This window comes from Poecilia mexicana, unplaced genomic scaffold (assembly GCF_051168715.1).
Source record: "Poecilia mexicana isolate PSO_F unplaced genomic scaffold, ASM5116871v1 scaffold_7, whole genome shotgun sequence".
NCBI lineage: Eukaryota > Metazoa > Chordata > Actinopteri > Cyprinodontiformes > Poeciliidae > Poecilia > Poecilia mexicana.
In genome coordinates this window covers 30,383,608-30,402,358 of record NW_028263376.1, presented here as the reverse complement: position 1 = coordinate 30,402,358, position 18,751 = coordinate 30,383,608, and the positions used below count along the sequence as shown (strand labels likewise).

Genomic DNA, 18,751 nt, shown 5'->3' with positions numbered 1-18,751 from the left:
ACTCACCCGTTTGCTGGTTTGTTTCATTCTTAAATAGGTCAGCCAGGAGAACAGAGAGGGAGGCACGAAAGAGACACACAAGCAGAGCCAGAAGCGAGAGGGATGCCGCCGCTTTATCTCAGTCCCACCCCGTCGGCTGCCAGTGGTTTCCATGGAGACGGGGTCTCGGAGCGAGGTCGGTGAGCCAGGACTCGTGCACCGCCAGAGCCGCAGCCGCTGGCTCCACTCTTGAAGAGCAGGGGCCTCGGTCGCCGCCGTGCTGCTCCCACCGCGGTCAGCCGTCTTGCCGCATCCTGCAGGAAGCGCAGAAGTTCCAGATTTCCCGACACGGGAGCTTCTGCTCGGACAACTCCTGCGTGAGCGACGGCAGCGCTGCGGGGGCCGAATGCTGTAAACACTCCAGCCTGCCCCCCGAGACATATGGGAGAGCGTTTTGTTTGTCAGGTCCACAGGAGAATGCCAGCAGTGCTCTGTGAGTTGACTATCAATGACTTTCCTTGCTTCTCATTCTTACTCACTTTACTCTCTGAAGTTTAATGAACTCCTTTCCGTCCCTAAGCTGACAATGAGGAGCTTCAGGTACTCTCTCCTTGTGTTTTCATTGTTGAATTTTTATCCATCATGTTTTTATGAAATAGCAATCTTATCAAGCTCAATCTCCAACACTTCCAGGTTAAAGATTCAAGTCGAAATATTTACTGTCTCTTCCAAAGTATCCAGAAATTTGATTAGTTTGCAGGATGATCAACTAATATTATGTATGTATCAAAGAGGCAGAAAAATTTTACTTTTTTTTTTGTCTTATTTATCAGCACTCTTAGCTGGTGAGGCATAAAACTGTAAATCAATAAGATGCTGTCACTTATAAAATACATTCCTCTAACTGATTCATTCAAAGTTAACAAAACAATCATGGAAGCATCTGTTTGGTAGTTCCTTATGAACAACTTCTGTTCTGCATCCTAAGAATCAAAACATGATTTTAAACTGAATTAGCATAGTTTATTTGACCAGAAAAAACATTAGCAATGATACCAGGGCTGTAGTGATGCATGGTGTTCTCATGATACGATATATATCACAATATTCAGCAAACGGTGCAATTTGATACAATTTAAAGGTTTTCTGAAAGATTTGACAGGGACAGAGTGATTTTGGTGACATTTTGTGTCTGTATATGATTGTTTCATAGACTTGGATTGAATTAATTTAACTTATGGTATAATAAATATTTATGTTATACACTTGCTTTGTTTAAATGTTAATTGTGTGGCTTTGTGTATTTGGTTATGCAGAAAAGGGACCATTTTTGTCTTATTCACTTATATTACATAATGCAATTTATCTATTTCATTTCATTATTTAATTAATTGTAACTGGTTGTTTCATTACATGCCATGTTTAATGTACATGTGCAATAGAGTAAAAATGACATGTGAGATAGCTCATTTAATTCCTGTGGATTTGACATAAAACTCTAAATAGCATTTACTGTATCGATACTTGTGAATGAAAAATCGATGCTTTCTGAGGAAAGAAAGGTCACAGATTTGATAAAATTTCACACCCATAATATCAAGTTCATTTAACTGGAAAAGGAAATAAATTCATCTTCTTGCTGTATGCAAATATACATCTCCACTAGTATTGGTTGTACATGCATCTGATATAAATATTGTTAAATAATTTATCTATCTACTCGTTTACGCACAGTTTTTCATGATATTTTTTTAAGTGCAGCTAAACCGTAAAATCTCAAGAAAACAGTCGCTTATATGTCTTCTGAAACATGCTGTGTTTCACCCTTTACGCCTGGCTGACGGTAATGGAGTTTTAAATCCCCTTTTGTGTCACCAGGAGGGTGCAGCATGTCATGGAGGAGCTGGTTTTCACAGAGAGGGAGTATGTGCGCTCTCTGGGTTACATCCTGACTCACTACCTCCCCCTGATGGACAGGTTGGACATTCCTCAGGATCTCAGAGGCAAGAGGGGGGTCATCTTTGGCAACCTGGAGAAGGTTTACGACTTCCACAGCCACTATTTCCTCCCAGAGCTGGAGGCCTGCGAGAGGCAGCCGGCCATGGTGGCCCGTTGCTTTCTCAGACATGTAAGAAATAATAATAAAAAAAAAAACCTATCTCACTCACTGTGCAGTTTTGAGATTTTTGTATGATTGTTTAAATTTGTTGCGACAATAATCCTAACCTGGCCTTCCTGCAGAGTGAGAGTTTTGGTCTGTACGCCTTGTACAGCAAGAATAAACCTCAGTCAGACGCGCTGATTCTTCACCGCCGCCATGACATCTTTAAGGTCAGTTTAGCGTATTTCCTGTCTGTTGTTAGTAAGTTTTGATACAACACCTTTTCTTCTTCGGGGGGATTTCAGAAGAAGCAGCAGGAGCTCGGGGACCTGATGGATCTGTCTTCCTACCTGCTGAGGCCCATCCAGAGGATCAGCAAGTACAGCCTGCTGCTGCAGGACATGCTGGCCTTGGTTGGACCCTGCAGATCGAAACAGAAGGACGCCGCTGTGTGCACACACGGCGTGTGCGGCCTGGCTGCACCGGATCCGACCTGCGTGGAGAGAGACAGAGAGAGGAGGGAAATCCAGGCTGCTGCAGACCTGATTCAATTTCAGATGCGTCATGGCAACGACTTGCTCACCATGGACGCCATTCAGGATTGCGATGTGAGATATTAGCAGAGCAGAGCAGAGCGCTCACGCTTTGATCTCCAGCGCTGGACGACATAAACAGAAACTTTTTTTTCCTTCGTCAGGTTAACTTGAAGGAGCAGGGGGAACTGATCCGCCAAGACGAGTTCACAGTTTTCTTTCGGAAGAAGAAATGCGTCCGCCGAGTCTTTCTCTTTGAACATTTGATTCTGTTCAGCAAAACCAAGAGGACGGATATCGGAAATGATGTTTATGTCTACAAACAGTCATTTAAGGTATTTATCCACTAGCTTAAAACAAATAGCTGCTGAAGTCTGTTCACAGCCTACTTGTATTAAATTTTGCATACATGATATTGTGCATTTTGCAGTAAAATGCACATCATTGTCACACATCAGTAAAATTGGAACAATGGGGCTTCATAAGAAAGCCTAAAAGTCTTTTCTAAATATTTCCCTGTTTTATGACCTCAGAGCAAATGACAAACTTTATTATTTTAAGCATTCCTAAAGCTTTTAGTCTTCCATTTCAAGTAGAATCTTTACTTTGCGTATATTTCTCACATTTAACTATCACTGGCAAAGATCTGCTGGCGCAGGGATCATTTATCTGTTTTTGTGTGTGTGTGCGTGTGTGTGTTTTCCAGACAAACGATATAGGAATGACCCATAACTCTGGCGTGAGCGGTCTGTGCTTTGAGATCTGGTTCCGCAGGAGGAAAAGTGAGGACACTTACACTCTGAAGGCCTCAAGCACTGAAATGAAGGAAGCCTGGACCACTGACCTGGAGAGGATTCTGTGGAACCAAGCTGCTCACAGTAGAGGTGTTTGTCACAGTATTACATTGAAATGCATATTTAGAGGTTTATTTTTTTATTTCTTTAAAAAAAAGCTCATTCTGAATACGTAGTTTGTATTCCAGAGCTGCGTTTGCAAGAGAGAGTGTTTATGGGAACGAGTCACAGTCCTTTTATGGATATTCAACCCAGTGATGCGGCGATTTGTGACCGAGCCGTCAGCTACGTCCTGCCTGGGAGAAGTAAGAAGTTTGCACCATTCAGAGTGTTTTACATTTTAAATTGTCCTGGTCCTCCACACATTACGTCGGAGAGCATTACAGTGTATCTAATAGCTAATACTGTTATTTTGTAATATTTGTTTAATTTGAAAGTTTTATATTTGGGACACAAAGTTGGTGCATTTTTACAGGAGACTACAAAATCATTGTTATAAAATTAGATCTTAGACCAGTTTGTCTAAATTGAAGTCAACATTTGGTGAAAGCACAAGGACTTGGTGAAATTTTCAAAGCTAGTTTTTTGTTCAGAGTTGAACAAATTGTTTATTAGAATAAGTGAGAAGACACAGTGTCTTGTAAAACTTTCAACACATTGCAAGCCTAAACATCCATTTACTTTATAGGAGTTTCATCAGATAGACCAACACAAAGCTGTAAAGTGGCGGGAAAATAGAAAATAGTTTTCGGGAGGAGTTTTGTACAAATACAAATTTGATTTAGAACAGAGCAGGCAGGTCAATAATAAAGTTGTGGAGCCGTTTAAATTATGAAACAATATCCCAAATTTTCAACATCTCACTAACCACTTGATTTAAAAGTAGAATGATGTTGGTACAACTACAAAACTACCAAGATGTAGTTGTTCACCTAAAGGCATAATCACAAAGCCAGACAAGAGGCCCAAGGCCCAAAGAGCTGCTTAGATAAACGGCTCCAACCTGTTAACAGATGGCCTTAATTAGGAGAACATCAAGCTAGAAATATGTAGTCTAATTAACTGGCTGGATGAATGTATGAATGTAGCTGAGTATCAACAACATGTCAGTGAAAATCTGTCTCATGTTGTCTGATCATTTTACCAAGTAGAAACCTAAATATATAGTGTAAAACGTGTTATATTCTCATTGATTGCATTTATTTGTGTGTCGTTAGTCCCTGTGGCGTGTTGTTCACACAGGGGCTTAGATTATCCCCGACCGCACTCCATTGGCTCTGGCAGCACCGCCTCCACCACCGTCAGCCAATCATCTTCCTCCTCTGGCCGGGGCTCGCTGCCCCCTTCTGGTTATCTTGGGAACACCAACCCTGGAGTTGGGTCATCCCCTGAGGCTGCCACTGAAAACGAACTCAACAGTCATCATCTTCTTCAGCACCAGCCTCATCCTCACTGTGATCAGTGGAAAACTCGCTGTCCTCTGAGTGAGTTTATTGCCTAAGTTTAGATTAACATCTTTTGAAAGAAGTTATAAATTCAGAACTTAAGTAAAGTTGAATGTAATATTTTTAGACATTATTATATTGTGTTTGGTGCATGTCTGTGTTTCAGTCGAGAGCACTGACTCGTCTGGAGAAAGTATGAATCTGTACAGCAGCCCAGACCTCAGCTGTCTGTCTGCTATCAGCGGAGAGGTAGTGGACGACTCTTCATCTGTGTCCCAGAGGTCAGAGCAGAAATCAACTCTTTGTCGGACCCCCAGCCTGAGGAAAAACGGCTCCCCTGCAGCTACCAGAAAGAAGCCTGGTGTCCCCCCCAAACCTCCACATCTAGCTAAACCTCAGGTAAAACTGAAGATGAAACTGAGCAACGTTGTGAAATTTTAACATCGTCTTGAATATAATTTACATGTATGGCTCTGAGCTCCAGATATTTGAAACTACTTGTTTTCCTTGAACAATTATGAATGTTTGCATTCATGGTTTGCTAAAAAAAATACTATTTGTTTATTGAAAAATCTAAGTTCTGTAGTAGACATTGTCCACAAAACATATCAACAAGAATTTAGGTGCTTATATAATGGTATTATTTTCATCTTTGACTAAACTGAACTGTATTTTTCACTGCAGGGGAAGCTGGGAAGATCAACAGAAGTTTGACCCTTATTTCTAAACAGAAGGTAATGGTCATTTAACAACTTAAATTTAAAGGTTAAAATGTTTTAAATAGGAATTTGCCAGTCATGGTACAGTGGATGATTTGCAGTCTAATGATGCCAAGTGGTGGTAGATATTTTTGCCATCAACCAGTCATGTATCATCAACCAGATGTATCTCTGATGTGCACCATGTTCTGTACAGACCAACAACATTTGTGTATTTTATAAAATGGTAAATAGAAATGTATTAATGGTTAATAATAATTGAGACTTGTGGCTTTGGAAGATTTCATTTAATTTATTTTATCATTTAGAAAAATAGAAAGGCAGGTATAATTCTTTTTTTTTTTTTTTTTTTTTTTTTGCAGATGAACAGTCAATAACATAGCTGATGCCTGCTGATGCCTGCTGCAGACTCCATGAAGACAGAAGGATTGCATGCATGGAAACATTTCCATGGGCTTCACAGCCATTATTATCAAAAAGACTGTATTTTTTTATTTATTTATTGAATCGATTTTGGTGTCTCAAAACTATAGATACCACCAGTGTGGGATCTTGTCATGCACAATTTGCGGGGATCAAACAAGTTAATTAAACAAGTTGGAGTCACCAAGACCAGCAGCATTGTTATCCAAGGTTAGCCTGCTCAGTGTTTACATCGGCCCACTGTCCAGAGTGAAGACATAAAGAGGAGGTTGACCTTAAGTGGAGTTAAATATGTGGACATTGGTACTGCGGAAAAACTGAATCTGCTTGGCAAATTTTTTTTGGAAGAAAAAGATTTACCAAATACACGGTAAATGTTTGTACTTTTTCCAATTTCAATTTGAAGGGTTTTTTTTAATGTGGTGCCTCTCAGTATTTGCTTGTTCAGACGTTGTTGTGAATGTCTTTTTTTTTCTTGATCTTGTGTCGTCTTCTGATGGGACAGACCACTAGCCTGTGTGTTTGAGTTGTTACATTTTAGACGCATCCAAAAGGACTGGGCTGACTATATATGCATGATCTTCAAGGAGGAAACTCAAGCTTCTGCAGAAGAATGGAGAAAATTACAAGGCAGCAGTCAAAACCCACCAGGATCCATAAATCAAATCAGTTTCTCCTATTTTTTGGGATTTAGTTAAGTGTTAGTTTTTTTTTTCTTCATATTGTCCTACTGTTGTAAACTTTAAAGTGTCTGGGTTTTGTTTTGCTGTTTGTACAAAATGTACACGTGCAAATTATGACAGCCATATTAGACCATCGTTTTCATACTTTGTGTTTTATATAACTTATGTAATGTCTTTTTTTTTTCAGTTTTATACCCCTTTATTTCTTTTAAGTTTTGTAAGCAGTGTCTAATTTGAATGTCGGGTTTCTTCCCTCTGAATTTAAAATGTTTGATTGCAATAAAATGAGAATGTGATACCAGATGGGAGCTGATCCCTTTATTTATTAAACTTCTTTATATTAGCCCAATGAACCAAACCTGAAACCAAACCTGATTGTTGGTACATGACTCCAAAAACCAGGCTGCAAAGATACCAAAAGCACGTCATACTGCTAATGAATGACAGTAGTGGCAGCATCATGGCCTGGGGTTATTTTTCTTATCAAAATGGGGTTGTTGTCAAGGATGAAAATATAACTGGGTCAAAAGACCCGTTAGGTTTGACCACAAACTTTCACTAAACATGAAATATTTTATTTTTTAGCATCAGTGAGTCCAAAGCAGAAAGGAGAGTTATGTACTGGTCAAAATTTACAAGAATTGGACACCAAAGTCATCAAGCCTGATCTTCACAGATTCAAATGATATCGTTCTTCATTTTCAAATCATTTCACCCATTTTAGGAGTCCTGGCTGTCTTTTTTTTAACAGGTCAAAATGTCCCTACCTTGGAAAAATAGCTGTATAGGAAACAAAAGGGTTCTTTTTAACATAGTAATATTAAATATAATTTATTTTATGAAATGTTTCCATGGAAACCATTGTTTATCTGCACATTTAAAATGGACCAAGCCAGATTTCCAAGAATTTGACACTAAATTCAACTAAAGTGAATATCAACTAGAATAAGTGTATTTCTTAAAATTACTACACCGCCGCTTAACATTACTGACATTTCCAGTCGAGAAAATAACAAAAATCTAATGCTAATAGTTTCTTTTGTTGTTTTTGCTGTTGTTATACAGTAGACAGATTAAAACAAACACAAAATTACCTAAATAATTTAGTACTTACTAATATCTCAGGAATAACTTGTTTTTGTTTATTAAAATATTAGAATAATAATATTAACCTTCCAGCTCATAACGCTCCTCTGGCAGCAGTCATCTTTCAAAAGGATAATTTACCGCAGGTTTCTTCAAGAAGTACTTCTTCAGGAAGCGCTTCTTCTTCACCAAGCTCAAACCTCCCTAGGCTTCTTCGGGCATCTCCTCCCAAAGTCTCGGAAGGGAAAGAATTCAGAACGTGAGAGTTTTTATGGGCTCGCTGACGCTAACGTCGTTTCCATGACTATGATCAGTGGTGGGAAGTAACTGTACTTAAGTACAATTTTCGTGTATATGTACTTTACTTAAGTAGATTTAATAATGGATACTTTCGATCTTTACTCCACTACATTTTTACAGTAAGTATCTGTAATTTCTACTTCACTACATTTCTACAAAACTACCGTCGCGTTACTCGTTACATCCAAGTCGCAATGCGTTTTTTTCTTTTTCCCCCGTTAAAATGTGAAGATCAGGGACTGGTGCTGTAAAGTCCAAGCAATAACGTGACTTACTAATTACGTGTGTCTGTTGCGATTGAGAACGCACGCGCTAGTGCGTGATAGAAATTGGACTACAGACGCTGAAGCGTGCTGACGGCAACAGGTAACAAACAGGTAAAGACTGATGCAGGGCACCTCTTCCTGCAGCAAAGTTCAGGCAGAGCTCACATTTCAAACTCGTTTGAATCCAACATGGAGTTGATGAATGAACGAGAGATGGGCTTTGATCAGCTGGGGAAATTAAACTGCTAAAAGCACCAGAAAATGTGACAGCTTAGACCGTGCAACGAAGCAAAATGTAGGAATGGAAATAAAAAAAAATGTTTTTAGTAAGTGAGTAAGCAAATAGATGCTTGATTGAATGAATTCATTTTCAAAATCAAAAATAATTTGGCAAAAATAACAAAACATCCAAAAGTTGACAAGAAGTTTTTATAAGGGTTTAATTCAATGCATGCCACCAAAAAAATTAATAAAAATAAAAAATCAATTGAGGGTATAAAAAGTTTAGCATGCTGTTGTTTATCAGAATGTAATGAATAGAGATAAGTTGTTTTTTTTCAAATTGATATCCATTTACATTGTTAATTTGTCTGTTCTGTTTTTTTTGTTTTGTTTTGTTTGGGTTTTTTTTTTTTGGTGGGGGGGTTATCTGATATAATCGTCTTGGTTCAATACAAATAGTTTTACATCAAAATCTACCAGGGATATGAAGAATTTGGGGGTACAACCATAAAGTTAAATATTTGCCATTTCAAATCTGTTTCATTCATCATTCTCAAAAATTTCATATACACATGTGTCGCATGTGCCCTGAAGATAGCATTGGAAAGTTCTTTACATTTTCATGATGATAAAAAGGATCCATAATCTACGAAACTTTTTACTGACTCTTTAATTTATTACATTTACACTTAAATAAAAATAACGTGGAAAAAGCAGAGAAATCTGACAGATGCATTTGAGTTGAGTTTATTTTCACCTTTCTCCAACCCTAAATCATTTCTCCCAAACTGGTTTACACACAAAAAGATTGTAACGTTGTAGCGCCATCTGCTTTCCCTGACTAAAAGAAGCAGAATTACTGATGTGGGTTCAAGATAGACAGGTGTGGGCGCAGGGGGTACTGATCATGTTGCATATGCTACAAATATCCGTCACTCTCTGTTACGTTGCTGGGTCTTCAGTCAGTAAGAGCTAGCTAACTGCAGCTGGACTAAAACTTTTCTCTCAAAGGCTGAACAACAATTTCTCTGCAGAAATGAGCCAAGGTAAGGTGGTAGTATTTCTATTTTAACTGTGATAGCGCTTGTTTGTTTTGTGCTCTTACTTCTCATGCACGTCCTTTAGGTTCCTGCACACAAACTCACTTGAGTGTGAGATTGAGTCACGAGTGAAACGTGATGAGTAGGAATGGTGAAAGACATTAAATATTTCAGACCAGGGACGTTAACTTCAGGAAGAATGTTGAATTGAAATGATTTACAATCTGTGAGGAATGACAATGCGTGACCAAGATTTTCTTTGCTTCTGTATAGGAACAGCATTAGACATTGAGCGCTGTGATCTGAATATTAAGGGCAACCACAGCAACCACCACACGGAGCTTTTTGGGGAGAAACGCTTGGTTGTCAGAAGGGGGCAGCCCTTCAGCATTGTCTTACACCTGTCATCTAGCAGCAAAGAGTTCAAAGTGGGCGAAACAAACTTCATGTTCGACGTTGAAACCGGTACTCCCCTCTTGCAGCCTTGCACCCAGTTTTTTATATTGATTTATATCAATTTAATCAGTATATACTCCTATTTATATCTTTGTTTCTGCAGGTCCATTACCAAGAAGAGAATCTGACACCAAAGTTACCTTCAGTCCACAGGCATCCACTGTGGACACAGAGTGGAGCGCTTCAGCTGCTACTGATGCCTCTGGAAGAACAGTAACTGTGTCCATCAGTTCCTCTCCCAAAGCCCCCATCGGGGTCTATACTCTGACTTTAGACCAGTCGGGTCAGGAGACAAGCTTAGGACAGTTTACTCTGCTTTTCAATGCCTGGTGTCCTGGTGAGTTCATTAAACTGTCTTTGATTAATTTACTACAACTTAAACTAACAAATCTTAGTCTCCCTAAAAAACTGTTATCAGCTTCAAAATTGCTTTCTGTAACAGTTTTATATGGAAATAATGTGAAGGGGTTCAAATTTAATCGGTTGTGTCTAACTACCAGATGATGCAGTCTACATGAAGAGTGAGGAAAAGAGGAAGGAGTACGTTCTAGCACAACACGGGCTCGTCTACAGAGGATCACACAAAAGGATTAAAGGGAAACCCTGGAACTTTGGGCAGGTACCCAACCCTACCCCACCACACTCAATGACTTTGTGGAGTGGGGTTGGCTATTGGAGAGAGGGGTGGAGTGGGAGAGGGGCGGGGGGGCCCCAAAAATGTAGTTCTCCCAGGGCGCCAAATAGGCTAGGACCGCCTCTGCCTCAACCTCCGTCACCTCATACCCCCTTTTTTTATATATCCGATTACTGTCAAATAAAGGCAACTAGTCTTGAAATAATTCTTTAAAAAAAAAAAAAAAAAAGAAGAAGAAGAAGAAGAAGAAGAAGAAGAAGAAGAAGAAGAAGAAGAAGAAGAAGAAGAAGAAGAAGAAGAAGAAGAAGAAAAAAAACGAAAAAAAAGACTGCCGGAATGATGTCGGGCTTTTCATCCATCCGACTGATCACGTCACCCTTCGTGTTGAAGCGTCACTGTTACAAAAATGTTGTCTGACAACAGCTGGAAACGAAGTTCAAGTTGCATTCTGAGGATGTGATGGAGGCTATTTCTGCCGTCATCTGCATGTCGGTTCATCCCTCAGAATGAGTCAGCGGAGCATCCTGCTGCGTTCATTGGGCAGCTGCGCTGAATTTGAACAGTAATCAAATGGAATCCGTTCGTAGTAAGTTAAGTTTATTGTGTTCCCAAAACACAATTGTGGTCAACGTAATAATATGATTCCTGCAGCCGGTGTTCAAAAAAAAAAAAAAAGTCAGACTAAACTTTGTGCATCTCATCGGACCAAGTTTTTGTCGTATATTTCTCCACAGTCTACGTGATTTTTGTCAGTATTTACTGAATGTAGCTTATAAAGCCTGTAAGTTGCTGCGAAACATTTTCGCTTACGTTGCCATGACGTCACTGCGACTAATCGACGTTGAGTCGACTTTTATCGTGTTGACGTCGAGTTTAAAAAAACATGAAGTCGTGCAATCCGCAGACTACTGAGACCTTTGGAGTGATTTTGTTTAATGTCCTCTGTTGATCTCATTACTATGTATCTACTTCTCTGCAGTTTGAACCAGGAATTGTGGATATCTGTCTGAAGATTTTGGACAACAATCCTAAATTTGTGTCGGATGCCGATAAGGACGTTTCTTCCCGGAATGATCCCATCTATCTGACCAGGGCGCTTAGTGCTATGGTAATAATAATAATTACAATAACAATAATATGACTTAAAGAACAATGCAGAGAACAAAAGCAAATACTGTATTTATTTATTTAAAATGTAGCGACAGAAACTAAACAAAGATTTTACAATAATTTTCATAAAAATGGTGTCAGAAGTGTTATGCAGCAGGCACAGATGTGGGATTCTGGAATCCATGTGTCTTTATATACACACATGTACATACAACCCCTGGCAAAAAGTATGGAATCACCAGTGTTGGATGAGCAGTCATTCAGACATTTCATGCTGTAAAACAAACTCAGATCAAAAACATGACACAATATTAAGGTCATTCCAAAGTGCAACTTGTTGGCTTTCAGGAACACTCAAAGAAATGAAGAGAAAACATTGTGGAAGTGAGTGAATGATACTTTTATTGACCAAACACAGGGAAATAAATATGGAATCACTCAATTCTGAGGAAAAAAGTATGGAATCATGAAAAACACATAAACAAAAGACCATTCAAAATACATCACTAGTATTTAGTTGCACCATCTTTGGCTTTTATAACAGCTTTTAGTCTCTGAGGCATGGACTTGATGAGGGACAAACAGTATTTGGTGCCTACTCTCTTTGATAGCAGTTGCCAGATCAGCTTTGCTGGTTGGACCCTTCTTGTGGAACATTTTTTTCAATCTCCACCACAGGTTTTCTATTGGGTTGAGATCTGGACTATTTGCAGGCCATGACATCGACTGAATGTGTCTTTCTTCAAGGAATGCCTTCACTGTTTTTGCCCTATGGCACGATGCATTGTCATCTTGGAAAATTATTTCATCATCTCCAAACATCTGTTCAATTGAAGGGATGAGAAAACTGTCCAAAATGTCAATGTAAACTTGTGCATTGATAGAAGAATTAACCACAGTCATCTCCCCAGTGCCTTTGCCTGACATGCAGCCCCATATCATCAAGGACTGTGGAAATTTGGTTGTTTTCTTCAGGCAGGCCTCTTCATAAATCTCACTGGAACGGCACCAAACAAAAGTTCCAGCATCATCACCTTGTCCAATGCAGATTCTTGACTCATCACTGAAGACAACTTTCATCCAGTCATCCACAGTCCATGATTGCCTCTCCTTAGCCCATCGGAATCTTGTTCTTTTATGGTTAGGTGTCAATGCTGGTTTTCATTTAGCTTTCCTGTATTGAAATCCCACCTCCTTTAGGCGATTTCTTACGGTTCGGTCACATACATTGACTCCAGCTTCCTCCCATTTATGCTTCATCTGTTTAGTTGTACTTTTTTGGTTTTCAAGACAAATGACCTTTAGTTGTTTGTCTTGACGCTTTAATGTCTTTCTTGGTCTACCAGTACGCTTGGCTTTAACAACCATTCCATGCTGTTTGTGTTTGGACCATATCTTGGATACAGCTGACTGTGAACAGCCCACATCTTTAGCAACCATGCGTGAAGGGTTACCTTCTTCAAGAAGTTTCACAATCCTCTCTTTTGTTTCAAGGGACATTTCTCTTGTTGGAGTCATGGTTCTCGCCACTCCACTTCGTCCAGCAGCCCTCCAAGGTGTCATGACTGCAGGTGTTTTGAACTGCACACTAACGGGCACATCTAATCTGGGGCAGGTGTCCATTTAGGGAAAGGAAATAGACTGGGTGTGTCCTTTTTTCTACCTCCAATTTGAGTGATTCCATACTTTTTTCCTCAGAATTGAGTGATTCCATATTTATTTCCCTGTGTTTGGTCAATAAAAGTATCATTCATTGACTTCCACAATGTTTTCTCTTCATTTCTTTGAGTGTTCCTGAAAGCCAACAAGTTGCACTTTGGAATGACCTTAATATTGTATCATGTTTTTGATCCGAGTTTGTTTTACAGCATGAAATGTCTGAATGACTGCTCATCCAAGACTGGTGATTCCATACTTTTTGCCAGGGGTTGTATTTATGGTGTGTATATTTCTCACACTGAAGTTCCTAATGTGTGTCTTGGTTGTTGCTGTTGTTCCTCACAGATCAACAGTAATGACGACCAAGGAGTGTTGGTGGGAGAGTGGGCAGAGTTTTCAGATGGCACCCATCCTGGACTGTGGATGGGCAGCGGGGAAATCCTGCGGCAGTGGGCAGAGAGCGGTCCAGTCCGCTACGGCCAGTGCTGGGTCTTTGCTGCTGTTGCATGCACAGGTTGGATATTACATAGAGCATGACTGCTCCCCCCCCCCACACACACACAAAGTTGAGGGAAATAACTATTTGCAATAGATTGTTCTCCATTATATAAGCTAAAAATAGAATATTATTGTGGCACATAGAAAACAGCATAGTCCAATTCAAAATCCTGCTTATGGCACTGACAGCCTTCTCCATCCTATTGGGTTCTCAACGGTCTCTTCTCTTAATCAACAGCCTCAATTTAGTGTCTCAGTCTTCCTTCTCTGTTTGATGCTTTAGTTTGAAGCATCAGTATCACCGATGCTATCTGAAGTATGCTTTCATTTGCCCGTGTGATGTAGAAGGATTTTGCTCCCCCTTCAGTGTCCCGCGCTCTGGGCATTCCATGTCGAGTGGTCACGAACTTTGGATCAGCTCACGACACTAACGCGAACCTGGTGATCGAACGCTTCTATGATGAAAATGGAGACCGAATTTCTGGAGACGATTCAATATGGTGAGTGAAACATATACTGATATACTGTGACTGTGTGCAAACCCTGTGATACAAACTCATTTTCCTCTTATTTGCAACTCTTTTTTTTTTCTTGTCCAGGAACTTCCATGTGTGGGTGGACAGCTGGATGACTCGTCCAGACTTGGGGAGCAAGTTTGATGGGTGGCAAACTAGTGACCCAACACCCCAGGAGACAAGTGATGGTAAAAATAAATAAATAAAATGACAGCAGCTGGGTTTCCACTATAAACGGGGAAAAAACATGTTAGGATAAAAAACAGAGGCTTTAATTAGGGGGAAATAAATGTTCTGCATTTTTGAATAAGGTTGTAACATATTCCAACCAGAGAAAATGGAGTTTGTCTGTAAGACGGTGTACATGTGCAGCCAGAGACTATTTTAAATGATGTTTTTTTTTTCTTGGCTCCTTAATGTCGTCAGGAGTTTTCTGCTGTGGCCCAGCTTCACTGTGCGCCATCAAAGAAGGAGAGGTGGGCCTGAAGTACGACACGCCTTTCATTTTTGCTGAGGTAAATTTTCTTTTCTTTTGCTCTAAAACACGTCTTTATCCAAGAAGAATGTAAATAAATCGAATTACACTCATTTACTTATATTTGAATTAAATTATATCTAACCTATTTACAGTAAACTTTTTAAACAAATTTGCTTTAAAAATATTCAGATAACATTCCTAAAACTTTTCTGCAGTTTTTAAATGCGTGTTTTCAGTTGCAAGATGGCTGTAAACATTAAGATCCTCCTAATATATTTTCTTTATTGTTGTCATTTCATGCGTTCAGGTCAATGCAGATGTTGAGGACTTGGTACAGCTGTCCACAGGACAGTTTGTGACGTTCAGTGAATCCACTAAATCTGTCGGCCGTTTTATCAGCACTAAAGCCGTCGGTGCAAACGAAAGGCGCGACATCACGCACCAGTACAAATATCCAGAAGGTAATGCAAAGTCGCATCGTGTCGTTGCAAGCCATAAATCTGGTTTCTAAAACAAAACCCGGTCAGTTCTCTAACAATGAGACGAATGAGGGATTTTCATGTGGGCAAGCCGGCATCACTCTTTTCTTGAGTGACGCACATTCATAAATGTATTTACAACAAAAAAAAAACCATGTCAAAAACAGATAACCAAAAATACTTCAAAACCTTTGTTTGCTCTCTTGCTGTCATTACATTTAAGCTTCGTGACATCTGACATTTTGAACTGTGATAGATACTCACACATTTCACTCTCTGGTCAAAACTTGAGGCCTTTATCGTAACATTGGAACCGGCGGACATATTTTTTTTGTCCCACAGATAATACATCTTGTCCAAGTTCAATGTTTGCTATTGCGATTGAGAAACTGTGTCTTCTAAATCCATCAAAGTATTTCATATTGTGAATTATTTTTATTCTACTAGTTTAGAACTAATTAAACTTCTGAAACAATACAAAAGTAATTTATGATGTGTTATAATTTTGCATGTGGATTTAGTGCGAAACTGCAACTTGTTTGTTTTTTTTTCCTATTAGAATGAAATTTCCAGACCTTGAAATAGACTTTGGCTTCAATTAGTCTTCAGCTTTCTGGTGTTTTGGAGCTTACACTCCCTCCAAATGTAAACAATAAGGGTTTTTATCTGTTACATAATGCATCGTTGCAAACGCTCGTCAAAAGTCTAATCACTACCTGATGAGTAACTTCTGTGAGTTTCTGGCAAGACCAGAGACACACAGAATCAGCTCCCTCAGAAAAGTCTGATTGCTACGCTGATCTCAGCTATGTTTATGATATTTATTTCGGTTTCATATTCTTTTGTAACTTTGATGATTTCAGGCTCAAAAGAGGAGCGGGAGGTGTATGAGAGGGCCCAGCATCGCAACATGCTGCTGCAGAGAGGAGAAAAGCCTGGGCTTCATCTTAAGGTAGCATGAAGTTGTTAAACTTTACAACGTCCTACATGTTTTAGCTGTTTCCTTGAAAATGGCAGAAAACCTCCTCTACAGGTCATTAGAAACAGTCCAAACAGGAAGTAAAAAGTGTCTATTCAAAAATAAACAGCAATGATGCCTATGAATCAAAAACAAAGAGCTGAATGTTAACACACTGAGATAAATAACTAAAGTCATTATAACAGAATCTGCATCTCTGCCGTTAATCAGTTCTAGTGCGACTTGCACCAATGACTTTGTCTCATTCTTTGGCCCTTTTTAGATCAAACTGGCTGAAAACATGATTGTGGGCTCCAGCTTTGAGGTGTATGCTCTCCTAACGAACAACTGCATGGACACAAGGAACTGCAAACTCATTTTCTATGCCAGAGCGGTCAGCTACAATGGAAAAATTGGGGACCTTTGTGGATTTTCATCAGACAACCTGGAGGTGCCCTCTGGAGAAGGTTTGCTCTGAGCTCAGTACCAACTGTTCAATTTCTTTGTGAGGTAAATAGTCGGACATCCTCGTCAGTGGTCGTAATGTGTAGACTGATCAGTGCACGCGTTTGTTCAGAGAGACGTCTTTCTCTGAAACTGGAGTACCAGCGGTATGAACCAGCGATCACCTCTGACCTGCTGATCCAGGTGTCGGCCATCACCTTCGACAAGGAGACTGTCGATTTCCAGAAGGCTGAAAAAACAATCGTGCTGGACGAGCCAGACATCGGGATCAAGGTTGGAACCTGCAGGACGCAAGAGAATTAGTAGAGACAAATGTTCCACATTTACTTTTTTATTCTTTTACCCTTTCCAAAAGTATGTATATTAATAATTAGCAACCATGTCAATAATCTTATTAGTCTAGATAGCTCAGCACCCCAAATCTGCTTTTTTGGTCATGTCAGGAGTACATAATTTAACTTTTCTCATCTGCACAACTAGCAGTCCAGTATGGAGAATGACATGACATTTCTCAAGGAATTGCTACTTTTCATCATAAGATTTAGTAAACATCTTGCAGATGTTAAAACAGAACTGTCTGACCTACACACAAAGCTCTATGTGAATTCAAAAGCTAACCTTTGTGCTTAACTTTGAGCTATCACATAAACATTTCTGCTCAGAGACACTCTCCATCTCAGCCTGACGGAGCTTGAGATCATTTCAGTCTCTGGATTTGGAACATGAAAACAAATAAGTTCCACATCAACACCAGTGTTTCTGTCTGACCTAGAGAGGTCGATTTGTGTTGTGAAGAGCTGCCTTTCAGCAGAGTAAATATACTACAAGAAGAGATAATTATCCAGATGAAAAGTATAGTTTAATGTTGATTTGTATATTTTTACCCTCTTCTACACTGCAGTGCTTACGTTTCATGTTTCAAAACCTGGAATTTTGCCTACCTGATACCACATTATGTCATGTCTTTTATGGTGAAACCGGAACCTCCTGTCTGCAGCTGGTGGGCGAAGCCAGAGTGAACCAGCCTGTGACCGTAGAGCTGACCTTGTTGAACCCTTTACCAGAGCCGCTGCTGAGCTGCAGCTTCGCCATCGACGGCATCGGACTCACAGGCAGCAAACCCATAACAGCAACGTACGTCAAGTTATGTTACAGCCTTCGCTTGATTACTGAAAACAACCACTAGCACTGGAAACAAGATAAAGTGTGATTTCTTTCAGTGATCAATGAGCTGACATTTGTAGTGGCAAAAGGCAGATGTGGTAGGAGGAAGTTGAGGGAACTGTCAATAAAAACACAGATACAAATGTTTCCACATGACAGAGAACATTACCAAAACTATATAAAGAACCACGAAATACAAAATATGTAACGTAAAATCATAAAACCACTGCAAACGCAGGTAATTAACATGAGTCTCTCTTGCAGGGTTGGATCTGTGGGAGCAAATGAAGCAGCGAAGGCCAGCATTGAGTTTAAGCCCACCGTTGCTGGCTCCAGCGTCCTCCTGGTGAACTTTGACAGTGACAAACTGAAGAACATCAAGAACTTCACTGACGTTGTTGTGGAGGAATGATTTAAACCACATTTCTTTGGCACATTTAGTCTTTGTTGTTATAGTTTAACAGAAAAGTGAGACTGCAAAGCACAGGAGTTTTACTAAATATTCAGAGAATCCTTGGATAATTTCTCTCATAGTTTTGTTGCTGCACCACAGCATGAGCAATTGAAAATAAAATTATCGTTTCTTAATTAAAAAAGGCATTTCATAAAATAAATCATGATTGATTAAAAAAAAACCTATAAAGATATGGGATCATGGTGTTTTGTTGTATTTGAGGAAAAAAGCTATTTCAGCTACAGAAAATAATACACGTCTCAGAACAATGTTGCAAGTACATTATACCC

General features: G+C 39.5%; 2 protein-coding genes across 2 annotated transcripts in view; both read left to right on the top strand.

Moving 5' to 3' along the window:
- LOC106915584 (pleckstrin homology domain-containing family G member 4B-like) overlaps nt 1-6,978 on the top strand; it is a gene marked incomplete at its 5' end in the record, with an annotated part of 34,137 nt that extends 27,159 nt beyond the window's left edge. Inside the window, 11 exons of the mRNA XM_088007444.1 lie at nt 38-472; nt 1,858-2,107; nt 2,221-2,310; nt 2,386-2,688; nt 2,778-2,948; nt 3,320-3,497; nt 3,596-3,712; nt 4,625-4,891; nt 5,019-5,251; nt 5,537-5,586; nt 5,934-6,978. Of these exons, the coding sequence (XP_087863570.1) occupies nt 38-472; nt 1,858-2,107; nt 2,221-2,310; nt 2,386-2,688; nt 2,778-2,948; nt 3,320-3,497; nt 3,596-3,712; nt 4,625-4,891; nt 5,019-5,251; nt 5,537-5,566 (2,074 nt within the window). The remainder of the gene's footprint in view (nt 1-37; nt 473-1,857; nt 2,108-2,220; nt 2,311-2,385; nt 2,689-2,777; nt 2,949-3,319; nt 3,498-3,595; nt 3,713-4,624; nt 4,892-5,018; nt 5,252-5,536; nt 5,587-5,933) is intronic.
- Nucleotides 6,979-9,387: 2,409 nt separating this feature from the next.
- On the top strand, nt 9,388-18,642 carry LOC106915583 (protein-glutamine gamma-glutamyltransferase 2-like). The gene is made up of 14 exons (XM_014983268.2): nt 9,388-10,056; nt 10,151-10,384; nt 10,548-10,666; nt 11,661-11,789; nt 13,796-13,964; nt 14,316-14,448; nt 14,548-14,651; nt 14,890-14,978; nt 15,249-15,402; nt 16,284-16,372; nt 16,662-16,845; nt 16,956-17,116; nt 17,841-17,977; nt 18,272-18,642. The coding sequence occupies exons 1-14, from the start codon at nt 9,825-9,827 to the stop codon at nt 18,417-18,419; spliced, it is 2,082 nt and encodes a 693-aa protein (XP_014838754.2). The 5' UTR covers nt 9,388-9,824; the 3' UTR covers nt 18,420-18,642.
- Nucleotides 18,643-18,751: the final 109 nt, after the last annotated feature.